Source organism: Meriones unguiculatus, chromosome 8, assembly GCF_030254825.1.
Source record: "Meriones unguiculatus strain TT.TT164.6M chromosome 8, Bangor_MerUng_6.1, whole genome shotgun sequence".
NCBI classification, from domain to species: domain Eukaryota; kingdom Metazoa; phylum Chordata; class Mammalia; order Rodentia; family Muridae; genus Meriones; species Meriones unguiculatus.
The window spans coordinates 6,550,001-6,569,086 of NC_083356.1; the positions used below are offsets into that span (position 1 = coordinate 6,550,001).

At 41.6% G+C, this 19,086-nt stretch overlaps 1 protein-coding gene across 1 annotated transcript in view; it reads right to left on the reverse strand.

The window, feature by feature from the left end:
* The window catches only part of Arid2 (AT-rich interaction domain 2), a 125,451-nt gene that overhangs the window by 4,887 nt on the left and 101,478 nt on the right, over nt 1–19,086 (reverse strand). Inside the window, exons 17-20 of the mRNA XM_021632837.2 lie at nt 9,879–10,017; nt 9,535–9,620; nt 8,261–8,384; nt 8,080–8,171 (exon numbers count right to left, since the gene is read on the reverse strand). Of these exons, the coding sequence (XP_021488512.1) occupies nt 8,080–8,171; nt 8,261–8,384; nt 9,535–9,620; nt 9,879–10,017 (441 nt within the window). The remainder of the gene's footprint in view (nt 1–8,079; nt 8,172–8,260; nt 8,385–9,534; nt 9,621–9,878; nt 10,018–19,086) is intronic.

A 19,086-nucleotide genomic window follows, 5' to 3' on the forward strand; every position in this document is an offset into this window, starting at 1 on the left:
AAAAAAAACAACAAAGGCTTCCGTTTTAGGAATGGGCAGTGCAGGAGAGGGGGAGGAGAACCAATCAGAGTGGACAGCAGGATCAAGATACATGACACCCCTCCCCCATTCCTAGAATGCACGCCCTCAGGTAAACTGTCCTTGAAAACTGCCCAAAAGGTGAGGCTTTTGGAGCAAACAAAAACAAATTTTCCCGGTAGAACTGACATGGGGACCGTTTAAAAACAACGAGCAGCTCACTGGAGATCACCTGAGACAGCAACCACCTGTGAGAAGCTACAAGCCTCACATTCCTTTTCTACTGTATTTGAGAGGGCCTTGCAATGAAGGTCCACACTAACCTCCACGACCTATACTTCTGTTATAGGTGTCTACTATCATGCCTGGTTTAGATCATTCATTCATTCACTTATTGATTTTTCGAGATAGGGTTTCTCTGTGCAGCTCTGGCTGGCTTCAAATGCAGAAATTCACCTGCCTGCCTCATTCTGCCTCCCTAATGTTGGGATTAAAAGTGTGCACCCCCACCGCCCTGCTACAGTCTTAAAATATAGAGGAAACCCTAAAATATTTAAACATTTGAGGAAAAAGCAACTGTACAAAGGAACAGAAGAAAAAAGCTACAAGCATTAACATCCTCAAGAGATGTGAAAACAACAGACTCAAATTATTAGGATGTCATTAAATATTTAGCAAAAGCCCTCAAGGAGAAGTAAAAACTAAGCAGGTTTGAGGATTAAGTACAAAATTTCCTGAAGAGATTAGAAAAAAATTCAAAGCCAAAAGAAACATGAAAGCTCGTCATTATCAAGGCGCATGACTCCATACTCAATGCATCCACTCAACTCAAGTGCCCACCGAAATAAACGCACATAAAGAAACCAGAACAGTTTGGTACTGGCACAAACAGAGACAAAGTAACATGTGCATCTCCACCAGCTGAAGATGCAAAAACAGACTCAGGAGAAACAAGTGATGGTCCACAAGTAATCTATAAACAATTAAAACAATAAGTTCAAAATGGATGCAACTCAGCTGTAAGATATGATCCTGTTCCAAAAAATAATACGGGAACCCTGGGCCATGGGAATGGGCAATGCTTTTTAGGATAGATTCCCAAAGACACCTGAAATCAACCAACCAACCAGCCAGCCAGCCACTAACCATCCAGCCAAGTTTCTGCACTGCAAAGGAAACAGCTCTGAGGGTAGAAAAGCTATCTGTAGGATGTGCATGTAGCTCAGAGAGGGCTAATAGTAGTCAGGGCATCTTGGACATCAAAATCTCAACAGCAAAATCCAAACAACCTGATTCAAGAATGTTAAAATGACTTAAACATTTCCTCAAAGAAGACATAAAAATGGCTGAAAGGTATATGGCCCAGCATCATCAGTGACCAGGGAGATGCAAAAGGAAACCAGCTCACTCTGACCACAGTGGCTTATTTTATTATCAAAAACCAAAACTCGGCAAACTGCTGATGGTAATGTAAATCAGCACATGCCAGAGAAACAGTCCAGAGATACTTCAAAGAATTAAAAGCAGGACTCCCATACACCCTACCAATGCTCCTCAGTAAACAGAAAAGGCAATTGTTGTCTAGAGCTCAAGAGGTGTTCGAAGGGCTGTTTGAAGTCCAGGTGAAGGAACTGGACTTTGGGAAAGCAGTTTTTTACTTTATTAATGGATTATTCATTATGTACTAATATTCTGACTACATTGTTGGGGGGGGTGCGCACACGCCCACTCACTACATTCTAATGGCAATCTTTTTCTATCCTCTTCCCCTTTCTCCAAGGCCTCTCTATGTAGCCCTGGTGTTGGCTTAAAATTGTTTCTGTCTTGTTCACAGTAATGAAAAGCCATGTTTACTGAAACACCACTCAAACAGCAAGAACTGGAAACATCTGCAGTGTCCATCAACTAATGAACAGATAAGACAACACAGTACACACATACATGAAATGCTAATCATCCAGGAAAACAAAAAGACCCTGGCAAGTGTGTCACGAGCTCACGGCCATTCACCGCGCTACAGGGATTAGCGATGCACAGAAACACAAGCACTACCTGACCTCAGGCATGGAAAGGCCACGGGCTGATCTTATCAAGTTTAGTGCGTGACCCTCCGTGGCACCCAAGAAGGGTAGGGAGAAGAGAAGCGGAGAAAGGTTGGTCAGTGAGTGCTAAGGCTTGCTGTGCTACTGCATGGAAAGTCAAGTGCCTACTATGGATTTCAAAGAGGTAGAAGAAAGGAATTTAAATTATTTTTACCATAAAAAATGAGATAGACAGGCTTAACACATTTCACATACATATATATTGTATGTATATGTATCAAAATATCAAAGAATACCGCACTAATATGTACATTTTTTGTAATAGTTAAAACAACATATAAGATTATCATAGTTATTAAACTTTAGAAAGCAGAGATACATTAGAACTTCTGAGTGGAAAAATAGAACACATGCAAAGAAATGTGGCCCAGAATGCCGCTGGACCCTAACAGCACAGCTGGAGAAGATACAGCAACAGAAACTTTCCAACTCAGAATTTTATGTCTAGATAAAAGCACACAGATTAAAGTAAAAGAACACAGGCATATATATATAGTTAACATTTTTTATGTGTGTGAATCTTCTGACTGTGTGTTTGTGCACCATTCGAATGCCTGATGACTTGTGGTCTGTGGAGGCCAGAAGAAGGAATCAGATCCCATGGGACTATTGGTGGTTGTGAGCCAACATGTGGGTGCTACAAATCGAACCTGGGTCCTCTGGAAGAGCAGCCAGTGCCCTTAACCACTGAGCCATCTCTCTAGCCCCACAAAGGCATATTCTTAAGAAACATTAGAAAAACAGCAAAAGAACCTGCTTAAATATACGAAAGCTACCAAGGCAGAAAAGAGGCAGCTCCTCAAAGCTTCATAGTATGACTTCATGTTTCCCCCAGTTCTGCTAAGGTATAGGTTAGCATCATAGGACTTACACACTTTAAACAATTCATTGGTAATTATACAAGTATGGCTACAATTACTTTTGAGTATTTCCTTCATCCCAAATAGAAACCCCACACCCATTAGCTGTCACTCCCCATTCAAGACATTTGTTAACTTTTTTATAAAAACATGTAATTATGAACTTTATCAATTTGATAACAGCAAGGACACTGATCTGTAGTGTAACCGTTGTCACTATCTTGGTCCCTTTTCTTTATTTCACAACAGACCATTCATTCTATTTTATGCATGAAACTACAGTTTCTTACTCCCTCTCTCCCCATAATTCAGTGATTCTCAACTTTCCTAACTCTCTGACCCCTGAACAGTTCCTCATGTGTTGCCTCCAAACCATAAAATTATTTTTGTTGCTACTTCATAACTGTAATTTTGTTACTGTTATGAATTGTGATGCCAAGTTTTTGGAGACAGAGGCTTGCCAAAAGTGTCTGAATTGCTGCCTTAATTGGTCGGTGTTGTTCTGGTAGTGACTGTATGGAACTGGGGAGCGCTCCTCTGTGCCTTTCTTACTTGAGAGGATGTTGTCAAGACCCACAGCGGGCGTGTATTGGTGCTCTTCCCCTTTTCCAGGCTCAGTGACACCGCGGTTTAAGTGTACTCCACAGCGTGTGCTCTACAGTAGATATACTACAGTACGCGCATCCCAGCACACCACAGTCCTCTCTCTCCTCAGGGAGCTAGCTGATGCAGGCTCCCACAGCAGCCAGGACTTCTGTATTTACCTCAACATTAATCTCTTACCAAAACCATGATTTTTCAGTTCTTTTCTCTCACTCTCCAGGTTTGGCATTTACTGTTGCATTTGACATTTCTTGGTGTGCAAGTTTGAGTTCTGAGGAAGTAGTTTGTCTGCATTCTGTTGACCCTGATTCTGGGGTAGCAGACCAAGAAACTGCTGTTAAGTCCAATGATAGGAAGGAAGCCTTGCCTCATGGCTTCTAACTGGTTAGTAGTTTTAGCTCATTTATGCAACTCATTGATCTATTCTAAGATATATATGGCTACAGCAGCTGTTTAAGTCTAGTTTCCCCAACGTCACATGCTGGAGCGACAGCCTTAGACTGAGAAACTGGCACTCTTCCTGAAGGCCCTCAGCTGCGTGGGGCTCACTCTGGGCCTCTCTTCTGCCCCTGGGCTGCCAGCCCACCTTTACAACAGCAGAAAGGTATGCAGCTCACAACCATCTTTCACTCAGACTCCAGGGGATCGGATGCTCTTTTCTCACCTCCACAGGCATGCATGTGGTAAACACACACACACACACACACACACACACACACACACACACACACGAAGGCAAAACACCCATACGTATACAATTTAAAAATTTAAAAAGCACTAGTTGATCTTCAAGTAAGATCCAAGCATTACACAGCGAGCAAAAGGAGATACAGGGCTGGAGAGATGGCTCAGCAGTGAGGAGCACTGAGAGGTTCTGAGTTCAATTCCCAGAACCCACATGATGGCTCACAACCATTGTTAACTCCAGTTCCAGAAGATCCAACATGCTATTCTGGTTTCTGTGGGTACTGCACACACAGGATGCACAGACATACCTGCAGGCAAAACTTCTATCCACATAAAATAAAAAATAAGAAAGAAGAGGAAGAAGAACAAGTGCTCGTCTGTGCAGAATCACAGAGACAAAGAAACCCGAAGGACATACTGACAAGAAGGACAGTAGAACCCTGAAGCAAAAGTTCAAAGGTGAAGATAAAACAGTCTAAAGTGAGTGGGAACTTGCATGACTTGCCCCCTCACCCCCGTGGTTGCAAAACAGACTACAATACAAAACTGAGGGTGAGGAAGTAGAAAGAACATGCTATCCTGTACAGAAGACACACATTCCGAGAGCCCCTGTTCCGCCTTTATATTGAAAACATTATTTAAATATTAAGAATGTTCTAACCTAGCACATCCACATTTGGGTGTGGGTTCACTCTCTAGCAAATCAAAATTAACACCCCTACAAAACCAGCAAATTGGTATTTTTCATGTTGCAGATTAAAAAAAAAATATTCCTGCAATATTTGTCTTACTGAATTTGTATTACCTCATTCACTATACCTTCTAGTTGCATTTATTTATCTGATAACTTTTCTTCACAGCTTAAGTCTGCACAGTGAAGACTACATTTGCTATCCACTTGTCAGTTGGAGGCCACTTAGGCCACTTGCATTGTCTACGTATTGTGAGCAGCAGCAGGGACAAGTCTGTGGAACAGAATGTGCAGTCCTTTGGACATATGTTCAGGAGTAGTAGAGGTGGGTCATATGGCCAATTTATTTTTAGCTTTTTGAATTTTCCACATTGATTTCTAGAGGGCCTTAGCAGTTTGAAATCCCACCAACAGTGAATAAGGGTTCCCTTTCCCCATATCCTCTCCAGCATTTGCTGTCTGTCTGCTGTTTTGTTTGATCTTTGCCATTCTTACTGGGTTAAGATGAAACATCAAAATTATTTTGATCTTCTCTTCTTTAATTGCTAGGGGCAATGAACATTTTTTTTGGAGATTTATTTAGCCATTTTTATTTTTTCTTTTGAGAAATCTGTTCAGATCTATAGTTTACTCTTTGAATGGATCACTTGTTTTAACTGACTTTGAAACTTTATTTTCAGTTCTTTATAGATTCTGAATATATGGATGGAAAAGATTCTCTCCTACTTTTGTAAGCTTCCTCTTCACTGCATTGCTTGTTTCTTTAGCAGTGAAGAAGCTTTTTACAATTCACAAGTCCCACATGTCCTCTCAACTCCCGGGCATATGGGGTCCTAGTCAAAAGCCCTCATCTACACCAGGCGTTGCAGATCACTGCCTGTGTTTTCTTACAACACTTAACTTCGGGGTTTTAGGCTTGGGTCTCTGATTCTCTGGAGTTGGGTTTTGTGTACAGTAATGGATCCAGGCCTAGTTTCATTCTTCTGCATGGGACATCCAGTACCTACTACCATTTGCTAAAGACGTTTTCTTTTCTCCAATGTACAGTTTTCCTTTTTTTTTTCATATTTGTCAAATATTAGATGTCTGTAGTTACATGTACTCGTGGCTGGGTCTTCTATTTTGCTCCCTTAGTTTATATGTATGTTTTGGTGCCAGCACCATATACTGGTTCTTGTTTTGTTGATATGGTGCTGAAATATATCCTGAAATCTGGAATTGTAATCCCTCTAGCATTGGGGTTTTTTGTTTGTTTGTTTTGTTCTTTGGCTTAGGTTTGCTTTGGTTATCCAGGGTTTTTCGTGATTCCCTATGAATTTTAGGATACACACACACACACACACATACCACACACATAAAATTTTTATTTCTGTAAAGAATGACATGGGGATTTTGATTGGACTTGATGGTCTCAACTGGATCTGAATTGAAAGCCTTACTCCCTGGGAACTAACTTCCACATCACAGGAAGGTGATATGTAAGGTTCCAAGGGAAGAAAGAAATCAACACTCCTATATGGCTGTGATGCCTATGAGCCACACAGCAATGACCAGAGTGGCAAGATACTCCTAAGGGCACAATACAACTGTTTACCTTGGCAGTAACCAACAGCTATCTAGTCAGACTTAAGGCCTACTCAAGAGAAGGGAACCATGTTGGTGCTGGGAACATCACCACCAGCTACATGGGGCCAGTGAAGTCATGGACCTTAGAACCTACTACTGAAACTTTACTAAATGATAATAATTTTTAATTGCTAAATACTTATGCCACAGATAAGGGCAGCTCTAGCCTCTCATTGAGAAAACATATCCTTGCAAAAGACAGAGACCACCACAGAAAACTATAGTCGATCCAAACGGAGAAAACCAGTGATTGTGTGGTGTGGTCTGCAGCCCTACTGGACACAAAGACAACACACTCCTGCATCTAAGACTCAGGAAACACTGAAGAGAGTACAGACATATTTTAAGAGCTGAAGGAACATGAAGTTTGTTTTGAGATTGTGTTTCCAAGACATGACAGGGAAATTATATCCATGAGATATACCACATGGCTGCCTAGCGTGCGTGCGTGTCTGTGTGTGAGCACATGTGCGCACACGTTTGTTTACAGCAACTGGTGGCACACAGCTTTAATCCCAGCACTTGGGAGGCAGATACAGGCAGACCTCTCAGTTTGAGATTAGCCTGGTATACAGTGTGAATTCGGAGACAGCCACGGGCTACATAGAGAAACCCTTTCTTGGGAAAGGGAAAGGGAAAGGGAAAGGGAAAGGGAAAGGGAAAGGGAAAGGGAAAGGGAAAGGGAAAGGGAAAGGGAAAGAAAAAAAATGAGGCCATGAATGTGAGGGAACAAGGGCAGGAAAGACATGAGGAATTGGAGAAAGGAAATGGAAGGGGAGAAATGATATCATGTAATTATATTTTAATTTCAAAATATCCCTTACAAAAATTTAAAAGCTGATATAGTACAATTATCTTCTTTTGTAATTAAGTCCACAATTTTTAATGCTTTGAAAATCTACTTTAAATATTATAATAACTAAAACAATGTGGCTTAATGTAGACGTGAGGCGCAGTTATGGCACCTGGCAGCTTCTCCGCTGCTTGGCTGAGGGTGTGGGAGGAGTAGACAGAGGACAGGCGCTGGCGGAGGGACCCTGTAGAGCAGCGGTTCTTTCAAGGATAAAGAGTCATTCCTACTTAAAAACTGTATCTACAGATTACGCTCTTTCCAAAGTCTACTAGAAAGAAATTATAAAGCATCATAAGCATTTCAGTAGCTCCTAATATTCCTGCTAATGACAGGGTTATAAAAACAGCACTGTCAAATGGAACTGAATTTGTTCTACAAGATGAAAATGGTCAGGTCCCCCCTTTTCCAATAACGGCTCAGGTTTCTTCCTCAGAAGAACTTTTTTTCCCTGTAAATGCTATGGCCAGTAATTGACAATAAAATAAGCTAAAGGCTTGTTCTCTGTTGTTTCAACTTATTTCTGGCTTTGAAGAGCACACGATGCTCTGGCCTTAGCAAATAAGAGATGGGTAATGTTATTATTCACTCAGATACAACAAACACAGCAAATTTGCTTTCTTATAGAAACAGATTACTCACCTGCGCCCACACTCTGAGTATTTACCAATATTTTTTAATATTAAGGCAGCTGTTAGTCGGATGTGTTTAGTTATTGGTCCCTCTTTTTCATCCTTAAAAAGAACGGAGAACATAAGAAAGAATAAAGATCTACATCGCACAGGGCCACATCTTCACAGACAAGCGTTTCAAGGGCACTCACTGTAAAGTCCCGGAAGACAAGGTTTCTCGAGCCTCTCCGCAGAGCCATGAGTGCAGCGCTGGGGTGGCTTGCAATGGCCTTCTGTGCTCTAGGAGCTGAGCCTGTGCCTCCCACAGCTGGCTGCCTAAATTAGAAGACGGACAGACAATGTTAACTGCACAGAGAGACAACTATGCCCCACCGCCAGCCCACACAAACAGCTCTCTGATCTAGGGCTTGCATTTTCCTGCCTATGCCTTTTCTTTTCAACAGGTTTTTAGCTGGCCCTGACCTGTTCGTCCTCCTGCCCACAGGCCTTACAGCATGTCGCATTGCACACCCCTCAGTCTATCGGTTTAAACGTAAACCACAGACATTCTGCATGGCCCACCTCTATCGGTGCTGTGAGGGGCGGGAGGCAGCAACAGCCGCATGGCACAGCACCAAGAGCTGAGCAGCCCTCACCTTTGTGAGTGATGTGCAGCTGTTAGGAAGCAAGCGGCTGCAATTTTAGATCAGGGGGAATCTGCCCTGTATGTCAGAACCCGTAAGGACAGCCGCCGCACTGCTTTCTTAAACAGTCTTACTTTCCTCCAGTCCTTGTAATAGAATGGAGTCATAAGGAAAGTCCCACAGACACTACAGCATAAAATCCTACTTAAACTACTGCCAGTCTCTTTGTCCAAGCAGTTGAGCTGCAATCCCTGCTGTGCTAAGAGGCAGCAGTAGAGACACATTTTAACTGGGTTTCTTCTGAAACTTGTGAAATAGGAATATTTCTGATTTTTTAAGACATAAATTTTGAATATTAAAGATAAAATATAGAAATAATCTTCATATGTAATCCAGCATTTATATATATGCTCATAGGTATGCTTGTATGTGTATATAGTCTCTTGGCCATTGTCAAATACATGTTTACTCTCTTAAAAAAAGGACCTAGTAGTATTGCGAATTTACAAAGCTTTTCTCCCTACATTATCTGTCTGCCTAATGACTTGTCTGCACAGTTGGGGCTACCTCATAGACTACCTTGTGTAGCTGCCATGAAAACAGGTGCCTATGTAAAGTATCTATGGAGAGAATTTATGTAGCTTAAGCAGACTCTCATAGCTTGGCAGTAGGAGCTGGGCTAGACACAGGTTTTGGGTTTCCCGTGCTAAGTTTCTTTTTGTTGTTCTTGTGTTTTGCCTAGTTTTCTACTGATTTTCAGTGCCAAGAATGGGAGACAGGCCCTGACCATTAGGGACTACTTGCTCTTTACATGTGATAGTAAGTAAATTAATTTTCTTTACTTGGTAGAAGATTTTTGATTTGCCACTTGTCCTGGTTCATCTTGTTTTAATCCAGCAAGCAGAGCATCCTTTGAACAGTGCTTATCCTGAAGGAGAAAAGAAAGTAAAAAATAAACAATTTTTTTGTTTGTTTTTTGTTTTCCAAGACAGGGTTTCTCTGTGTAGCCCTGGCTGTCCTGGACTCCTTTTGTAGACCAGGCTGGCCTCGAACTCACAGTGATCCACCTGCCTCTGCCTCCCAAATGCTGGAATTAAAGGTGTGCGCCACCACTGCCTGGCTATACATCATCATCTCTAATATGACCACATGAGTTACTCAGCAAAATACTATCAAGAAAGTATACCTGTAAGTGGGTAATGAAAGAGAACCTCTGCCGTTGAAAAGGCTCGCAACCTTCCCAAAGACACTGCCCTGGATAGACATCTTTTCCTCCATGTTCAGTAGCTGCATGGTAGAACACCTGTGAGGGTGTCTGAAACCACCTACAAAAAGAAAAGGCAAAAGTGTCTGACACTTAGATAAGGTCTATAAGTCATGTTGATACCGTACATTAAGAAAAATAAGAAATCTTGGCTACAGCTTTTTAAAAGATTTTATTTGTGAACGTGTGTACATATGAGCACATGCCCACAGGTACCTGCCGAGTCCAGCAGATGGCATTGGATTCTATTTTTTTATGGCTATTATGCAACTATTATGTCTCTATTTGAACCAATTAAAAGGTATTTTTAAAGACTGATTTCTCTTTCTGCATATGATTACTTTGCCTGAGCATATCCATATGTATAATCTGTGTGCTTGGTGCCCCAAGAGTTCAGAAGAGGGTAATGGATGTCCTGGAACTTTAGTTACATGTGGTTGTGAGCTGCCATGTGGGTGCTGAGAAGAGAACCCAGGTCCTCTGCAAACCCAGCAAACGTCCTTAAGTGCCGAGCCATCTTTCTAGCCCCTAAACCAATGTTTAACGTGCATCACATACCCAATGCCTTCACTCAGTCGACCTGTCCTACGCTGTATCTGTCACTTCTCTCCCGTCCATTACCCTTTTACCTCCTTGCAAGTCTCTCTGTCTTTATTATGTGACTGCTCTCTCCATGTGAACCACTCATGAGCTGTGCTAGTTCAAGATGATGTTCTGTGGTATCTGTGAATGCAGCTACTTTCAATCATTATATGAGTGTGAAAACAGTGAAGGCTTCCAAACTATTATGATAAAAGATCTGAATTGTACAAATACAATACTGGAGGGAAAGCCGGGCATGGTGGCACTTACTTGTAATCCCGCACTTAGCAGGCTGAAGTTCAAAAGCAAACTAGGCTCCCTAACAATTTGCTGTGTCAACAGCCTTTCCCCTTCCCCAGTGCAGAGCTGAACGAGCAGACATACGTGGATATTACAGATTTTGTATTTCCTGAGATGAGGAAGAATCACTGACAAGGCTGGGGCCATTCTCTTCACTTTCTGTCTAGTAATCATCAGCCCACTCTCCCAATGTCACAAAAGCACACTCACTCAATGAACCTGAAAATTAAAGAGCAACCAAAGAAAAACAATGTCCTGTGACCCAGTTCCCAGCAGCACTGACACCATGGTGTGTCCTGTCAGCTTTCTTCCTCTGTACCCGTGTCTTCTCAAAACAAGTGGAAATGCTATGATTGGACTTTGTATGTAGTTTGCCACTCCCACAATAGTTACTGCAGCATCTTTATTCAAATTGCGAAAGCAATTTCCTCAGCATAGCTCACTGCCTTCTGCTGAGGTGGTTAGCAGCAGCACAGGTATGAACATGGTCCTTCTGACAGGCTTACAAGGTGACTGATCTGGGCAAAAAACATTCTCTGAAATTTTTCACTCACTGGAAATCTAGTTTTAATGTTATTTGTAAGACCACTTGATGATAAGTGGCCATGAATCAATAAGAGCTATAATCATTATGGTCATTATGTTTGGTGCTATTAGTAGTAACAGAAATCTCTTGTATTCTCTTCTGCTCATTTGGCTAAATCTTGTTTGTTGAGACAGGGTCTGGCTGGCTTGGACTCTCCCACGTGCTGGGATGAAGCACATGTGCTGTCAACCCCAGCCTGTTTGCTAATCTTAGTTCTGAGATAGCTTCAGGACTCCAAACTGACATGCCTGACATGAATGCCCCCGCTGCCACATGAGTCTCACCAGTCACCACTCAAAAGACCTGCTCCAGAGCCAACTCTGGATAATCTCCCAGAGTGTCGACCCTTGCCTCCCCCGTGTAGTATGAATGTGAACACAGACATGACACCCCAGTTTCTCTCTCTCTCTCCAAATAAGACACTGAAAGAACGTACAGTCTCGGTTCTTGCTCTATGCTTCCAAATCCAGACTCTCTGGCCATCGCCTGTCCTTTCCCTCGGATCTTGGCTATCGCTATGGTCTAGTCACTGAGTTGTACGTTGTGCCTATAGAATAATTACCTTCTTTGTACCTTCTAGCTGTCCCCTCCTACTTAGCACAGTGTTTAAGAATACAGATGCGGGGCTGGAGAGATGGTTCAGTGGTTAAGAGTACTGTCTGCTCTTCCAAAGGACCCGGGTTCAATTCCCAGCACCCACATGGCAGCTCACAACTGTCTATGCCCCCAATTCCAAGGGATCTGATACCTTCACACTAATGCATATAAAATAAAAAATAAATAAATAGATAAATAAATAAATAAATAAACGAGACAGATGCTAGGGTCAGCAAGAGAGGCAAAGCCCTTGCCTTCAAGCTTGATGACCCAAGTGCAATTCCTAGGACCCATATGGTGGAAGGAGAAAAATCAGACTGCCACAAAATGTCCTCTTGTGGCATGGCAGCACATTCAGAAGCAATCCCCCCCAACACCCTGTGCTGCCAAAACAAGCAAGCAAGCCAACAAACAACAATAACAACAACAAAAAACAATAGAAGGACACTTTTCTCTTCCTGCTGCTACTCTCAATAGACAGGAACTAGAATTTACCAATATTTAACATTTTGTAATTTTTACTGTATAATTGTATCTGCTATTTTTCTCAGTCACTGGCAACTGCCAATGGTACACATTGTTTTCAATGACAATAGTACAGGTTGAAACACCTTACCTAAGCACTGAGAGCAGCTCAGAGATGGTTCCTTTCCAGAGCATAGTTTCCCTTTAGTTAAGGTCTTTTTCTCTCACCCATAATCGGCTTTTTGGTTCTAGTGAATGTAACTAACACAATGCTCCACTTCCTAATTCCAGCTGCCCTAAGTAGCCACTTAGCAAAATACTCAAATTAGAAAAACAAGCAAACAGAGAATACATCCCTAAACAACAAAGTGAAAGAACAAAAAGAATGCATTTAAAAACTACCTAAACCAAAACAGCTAGGCCCATCACTGGTGAAAGGATTCCAACCACAACTGTTATCAGCAGGCTGTCCTAGAACACCAGAAACACAAGCATATTCCCCCTTCTCTCAAGTTCATCCTTTAAAAGCTTGCAGTCTATTCAAGAGGCTACACAACCACCCACCTATACTCACACACACCCAATAACACATAATATACCATATTATATTTCAACAAACCACCATACTCAAATGATCAATATAAAAAGAAACACTGCAATTGCAAGGCATGTATCAAAAGGTTGAAAACAAGTTTAGTTCAGATTCATTTGAAGTTTTCTTAAGTCAATTCTTGGCAGTCTTTTTTCTCTTAATGGTCTAAAAGCATCCCATGTCCTAATAGCACTCCTGCTATAAAACGAAAACAAAATCCTCCACTTTATTTTTGTGTACATGATATATTTTGTAGGAAGATTCCAGTAAAATACATATGCTAAATGTGAGCAACCTTTTAAGAGCATACATAAAAACCTACCCTGAATTATTGCAGTAAAACAACTGAACTTTTATTTCAACCCTTTCTATTTGTTTTACATATTATTTTATGGCATAAGAAATATCAAAGGTACACATTATTTTATATCACTTGAGACTGCATGACCAGCTGCTAAAGACCAGGTGGTATCTAACCACCTTGGTAGAGGATTAGCCAGATCTCTCTCTCTCTCTCTCTCTCTCTCTCACACACACACACACACACACACACACACACACACTATATGAGACGAGACGTGTGTGAGAAAGAACAAGTCTAATTTCAATATTAGAATTGCTAACGCAGAAGTTTACTGGTTAAGAGAACACTACTGCAGACAAGAGTTTCAGTTCCCAGCACCCATGGCGGATGGCTTCCACTTGTCTACCTCCAGCCCTAGACATAATGCGTTTGGCCTTGGCAGACACCTGCACTCAGGTGTATATACCCACATACATATACTAATGCGTAATTCACCTTTTAAAAATTACAAAATTCAAGGCATGTTGGGATAACTTCCTTTCACACTGGGTGATGGTGTGTCTCTGTATTTTTAACTGTTAATTCCTGCAGAGAGCAAAGTGCTAGCAGGATATTGGTACTGTAATGTCTATGGCCCATCACCAGGTTTTCCATATTGTAAATATTTATCCTCCTCACATGCTCAGAGGCAATCTAAGAGATGTGTCAGGTGTTGTCTTGATGCTGACTGGTCGTAATAAAGAGCTGGCAACCAATATCTGGGGCTGCAAGTGGAAGGGAGAAATTCCCAGAGAGAGGGTTGCTGGGAGAAAGAAGCAACTGCGGGAAATTTGAAAGCAGACACGGAAGGGAACAAATGGATGTGAACAGGAGCAGAGAAGTAGCCTCCTGGCAGGTCCAAGGCTAAAATAATAGTCAGGCTAAGTTTAAACAGTGGCCGGGAGACTGCCCCAGCGAAAGGCCTAAGCTTTAAACTAGTCAAAAGTCTCTGTTCTTACTTAACCCCCTAGCAGCTCCAACAAGTTCCACTATAACTAGCACCCATGTGGTGCACCACTAGTAGCCAGAGTTTGCAACTTTGTGGGCTCCCTTTCCTCTCTTCCACCCATCTCCACCCTTACTAACCCCCTAACACTAGACAGGAGCCAAAAAAGGGTAGAAGGTAAAGGGGGTGAAGTTATTGTTAGACTACTTCCAGCTGAAGCCGGGCATGCACACCTTTAATCCCAGCACTGGGGATGCAAAGGCAGCCACATCGCTGCATGTTCGAGGCCAGCCTGGGCGACAAAGTGAGTCCAGGACAGCCAAGGCTATACAGAGAAACCCTGCCTGGGGAAAGAGGCGGGACACAGATGACTTCCAGCTGATTAGGGGTTTGAGTTCCTTGGTGCAAGTTTGATCTTCACTGTCAGGGGATCTGAAGAATTCCAAATGTCACACACTCTCACAAACTTTCTGCAGCAGGACCAACCACGGCCCTGCTAGAGCACCAGGCACATCATAGTCACCTGCTGTGAAGCTGCCTTTTATCCTCACACCTCGATTAAAGCACATTCCCATAACATGTGACCTCTTGTCACTTGACACAAATATTTCACAGATAAGCCACCTTTCCTTTCGCATTCATCGATAACATTAAAAACATAAATAACTTTAAAAGTCTCACAGTCTTCATAAATTCAAGCACATTAAGAATTCAGTCCCATTGACATATCCAGTCTCTTTAAAAATCCAAAATCTCTTTTAAAAGTTCTATATCTCTCAACTCTGGATTTCTGTTTAAAAAAAAAAAATCAAAATTAAGTTAAATACTTTCTTACTTCAAGAGGGAAGAACCGGGCACAGGCACAATCAGATGAAAGCAAAACCAAGCCCCACTAGTGTAAATAACTCAATGTCCAATGTCTGGGATCCACTCATGACCTTCTGGGCTCCCGAAAAGGGTCATTTCTCCAGCTCCATCGTGTGTAGCGCGCATAGCTTGTCTTCTAAGCTCGGACAGGCTCCACGCCATTGCTGCTGCTGTCCATGGTGGTCGTCCCATGGTACCAACACCTCCAAAGTGCTGGGGTCCGCGGCAACTGGGCTGCACTTTCACCAAGAGCCTCTCACAGCCTCTCTTCCTGGTGCCAAGCCTCGACTTCTCTGCATGACCCTCTCAGTCCTGGGCCTTCAGAGGATGCTCAGGCTGCACCTTCATCCAGCCACTCACAGTGTCAAGCCTCAGCTACCACGACCCCTTCAAAACTAGTTCCACCTGGGTGACTTTTACACATTACCAAGTCCAGCTGCCAGACTAAAACAGGTAAAACTGTGGGCTGAGGTAAAACTGAGGTAAAACTCTCTGGAACACAGCTTCTGTGTGCTCCCAGGAAACACTTCCCAGAAGATTTCACCTCAACTATACTGGTCTTTTCTTAATCACCAGTGATTTCCAAGTCCCAGCTGACCAGCATCAATTGTATCAGTAAAACAAAGTTTTTAACTTAAGTGGTTAATCACAGCTGATTCTTCATCTCCAGCTGACCTTAACCATAGACTCTTCACACAAAAGACCCATAAAGTCTTTACTTCTCTCTGAAACTTCACAAGCTAGGCCTTCATTGTCTGCTCTGCTCTTAACATTCTTATCTTCCAAGCTCTTAGAGAACAGTTCACTGAGCTCTCAACACTCAATGACTTTTCTAGCCAAAGTTCCAAAGCTCTTCTGCAATGGCCCCCACCCAAAAAAAAAAAAAAAAAAAAAAAGTTAGGTCTGCAACAGCAATACCCACTATACTTGTTAAGGTTTCTATTGCTTTGATAAAACACCATGACCAAGGCAACGTGGTGAGGAAAGGGTTTATTTCAGCTTAACTTCCAGGTGACAGTCCATCCCTGATGGAATTCAAATAAGAAACTATCCAGCACAAATATGCATGCATACACACACACACACACACACACACACACACACACACGTATGTATGTATATATGTATGTATTCCTAAATATAACCAATCCAGTCCATATGTTTCTCGTATGTATGTTTTCAGGGCTGAGTACTTAGCATTGAATAACCAACTGAGTGACCTTCTCTGAGAAAACTTTTTTCTCCCCCTCTCACTAATTGTTAGTTGCCTGTAGTTGTGTGTAGGGAGGAGGCCTCATGGGTTTTCTCACTTGTCCACTTCAGCATGTCTACTTGTGTCATTTACATTCAGCTCATGTTTAGGCAGTCATGTTGTTGGGATTTTGTAGATGTAGCTCCTGACATACAAAAAGACACACCTCACAGCAAACTCCTGGATCCTTCTACTTCTGCAATGTTCTCTGAGCTTTAGGTACAGGGAGCTATGTGCACATCCTTTTTTTTTCTTTTTTGACAGGGTTTCTCTGCGTAGCCTTGGCTGTTTTGGACTTGATTTGTAGACCAGGCCAGCCTCGAACTCACCAAGATCGCCTGCCTTTGCCTCCCTGAGTTTTTGGATCACAGGCATGCGCCACTGCACCCAGCATTGTGTGCACATTCTAAATGGGAAAAATGAAGCATCTAAATGATTCTGAGTAAAGTCCTAGCATGGATACTCACTTTGTTTCCCAGAAAGCTCTAGCACTGTGCCCATCACACTGTTCTTGGAAAGCTCCTCACAAAGTCTTCTATCTGAATGTTGCTCAGTGCACATCAGCACATGGCACCTTCATATCCCCACTTTATATTAAAAAATGGGCCTTCAAACATCATTTTTCAGAAGCACATAGCTAAGTACTAAAGCTGGGATTTCAAACTATACACACACACACACACACACACACACACACACACATATATATATCTAACACCAAAGACTGATTTTCTCCCCTAACATACCTTAATATGTAGAAATATATTACTAGGTATAAACTAAGGCATAGTTTTATATTCAGTATTTCTGATACTACAATTTTCTTTTTCTTACAGCCAAAAATTCTGAAGACAAACTAGGTCTAAGAGAATTAGCAATGGTTGATAATTCTCTATATTCTATGCATAAATATTCTATGGAATAAATAAATATCAGTAAATTACAGGCTAGATTCCCAATCTAGGAAATGATATTTGTAACATTTTAAATATTTGACACTGAAAACTGTATTACCCTCAATCAATTTTATGCTGTATGAACAGTTTGATGTTTAGTCAATCTTTAAGTAATTGAAACCTTTGGAACTCAATGCTGAAAGAATGGCGTCAGGCTGAAAATCAACCGACCAGCTAGGCAATGCACATTGCTACCTGTGTTCGTAATTACGATTTTTCCTAGTAACTTTTTTCTTAGTGTAGAGGTAATGAAGGCTTGGGGAGCACATACTTCTCAAACTAATGCTACCCCAGCACCCACATGGTGGCTCACAGTTGTATTTAACTCCATTTCCAGAGCACCCGATACTCTCTCTGGACACTTTGGGCACTAGGCATGCATGTGGTAAACATGTCATATATGTAGTCAAAACACTCATGTGTTTAAAAAATGAGAAAAAAAAAAAAGAAAGAATGTTGTCCCTGATAAGCTGACCACACTTTGGAGGAAAGCCACATGTCGGGCAGCACAAACTGGATTTGATAGACGGGGAAGAAAAGGAGACGAAAGTTATGAGCAGGAAATGTGAGGTAAATCTGATAAAAACACATTGTATGAAATTCTCAAATAATTAAAACAAAAACAAAACAAAACCCAGAAAAGAATGGTACTTCTCTATACGGAGACAGACAATAAAAAATGGAAGCTCTACCAAGCAAATGAAAAAGAAAACCGTTATAGTCTCATATCCTGTTCACATACGGTGATAGAATGGGTGACTCAGCTTTGTTACAGAGAAAGGCGCTGCCACACGAATCAAATGCATACTCAAAGTCACTTTTAATACCATAAAGGGATGCAAGTACATAGGTATTTCAACTGAAAATACTAGATATTTTATAATAATTGATCAGTGAAATAAGTAATTTTGGTTTTAAATACAGTGGGAAAACACCCATAGTATTGATAAAATATTATTTAAAAATTTCACCTAACCATTTAGTAGACACTAGCTGTGACATGTAATTTTTTCATTTGGAACAGAACTTGAATCTGAAAAATAAAAGCTCTTCTTTTCTCCTTGTATTCTTGGTACCCTGAGCCGCTCACAGTCCACTGGCCACACTGGGCCCTTTTATAATTCCTGAGACTGCATGCCATTCTGACAAAGTCAAATTCCACTCTTCAAGACCCAACTCAAACATAAAGTCTAAAGTGAAACTCTGCCAGCAATCCATGAGTTACAGTAACTGCCTGCTATACTGCTAAGAGCACCGTGAACGGTCTTTTCACAGCCCTTACTTAAACTGTCATCTATTTGTTTTGGGCTATGTATTTCCCCAGGGCCAGAAGTACCTTTTGTAGCTGTACTTCTTATCACACGAACTATACACTAAGAAAACACTTGATAAGTATTTGTAGATTCAGGTTAATCTTATCATTAATGAGAATTGAAAAAAAAAAATCAATAGCCTGAAAAAAACCACGACAAGCTTTAAGAAGCATTACAGAATACACCTTATTTAGAACAAAAAGTAGCAGGTCACTAAATTATGCAGTGTGGATCTCGCTAACTAGATGGGAAGTGCGGCTCCCAGCGAGGCTCATTAAATCCTACAGAATTTGTTGTTGACACGTCCTAAGAAAAGCAGTTACTTTTAAAC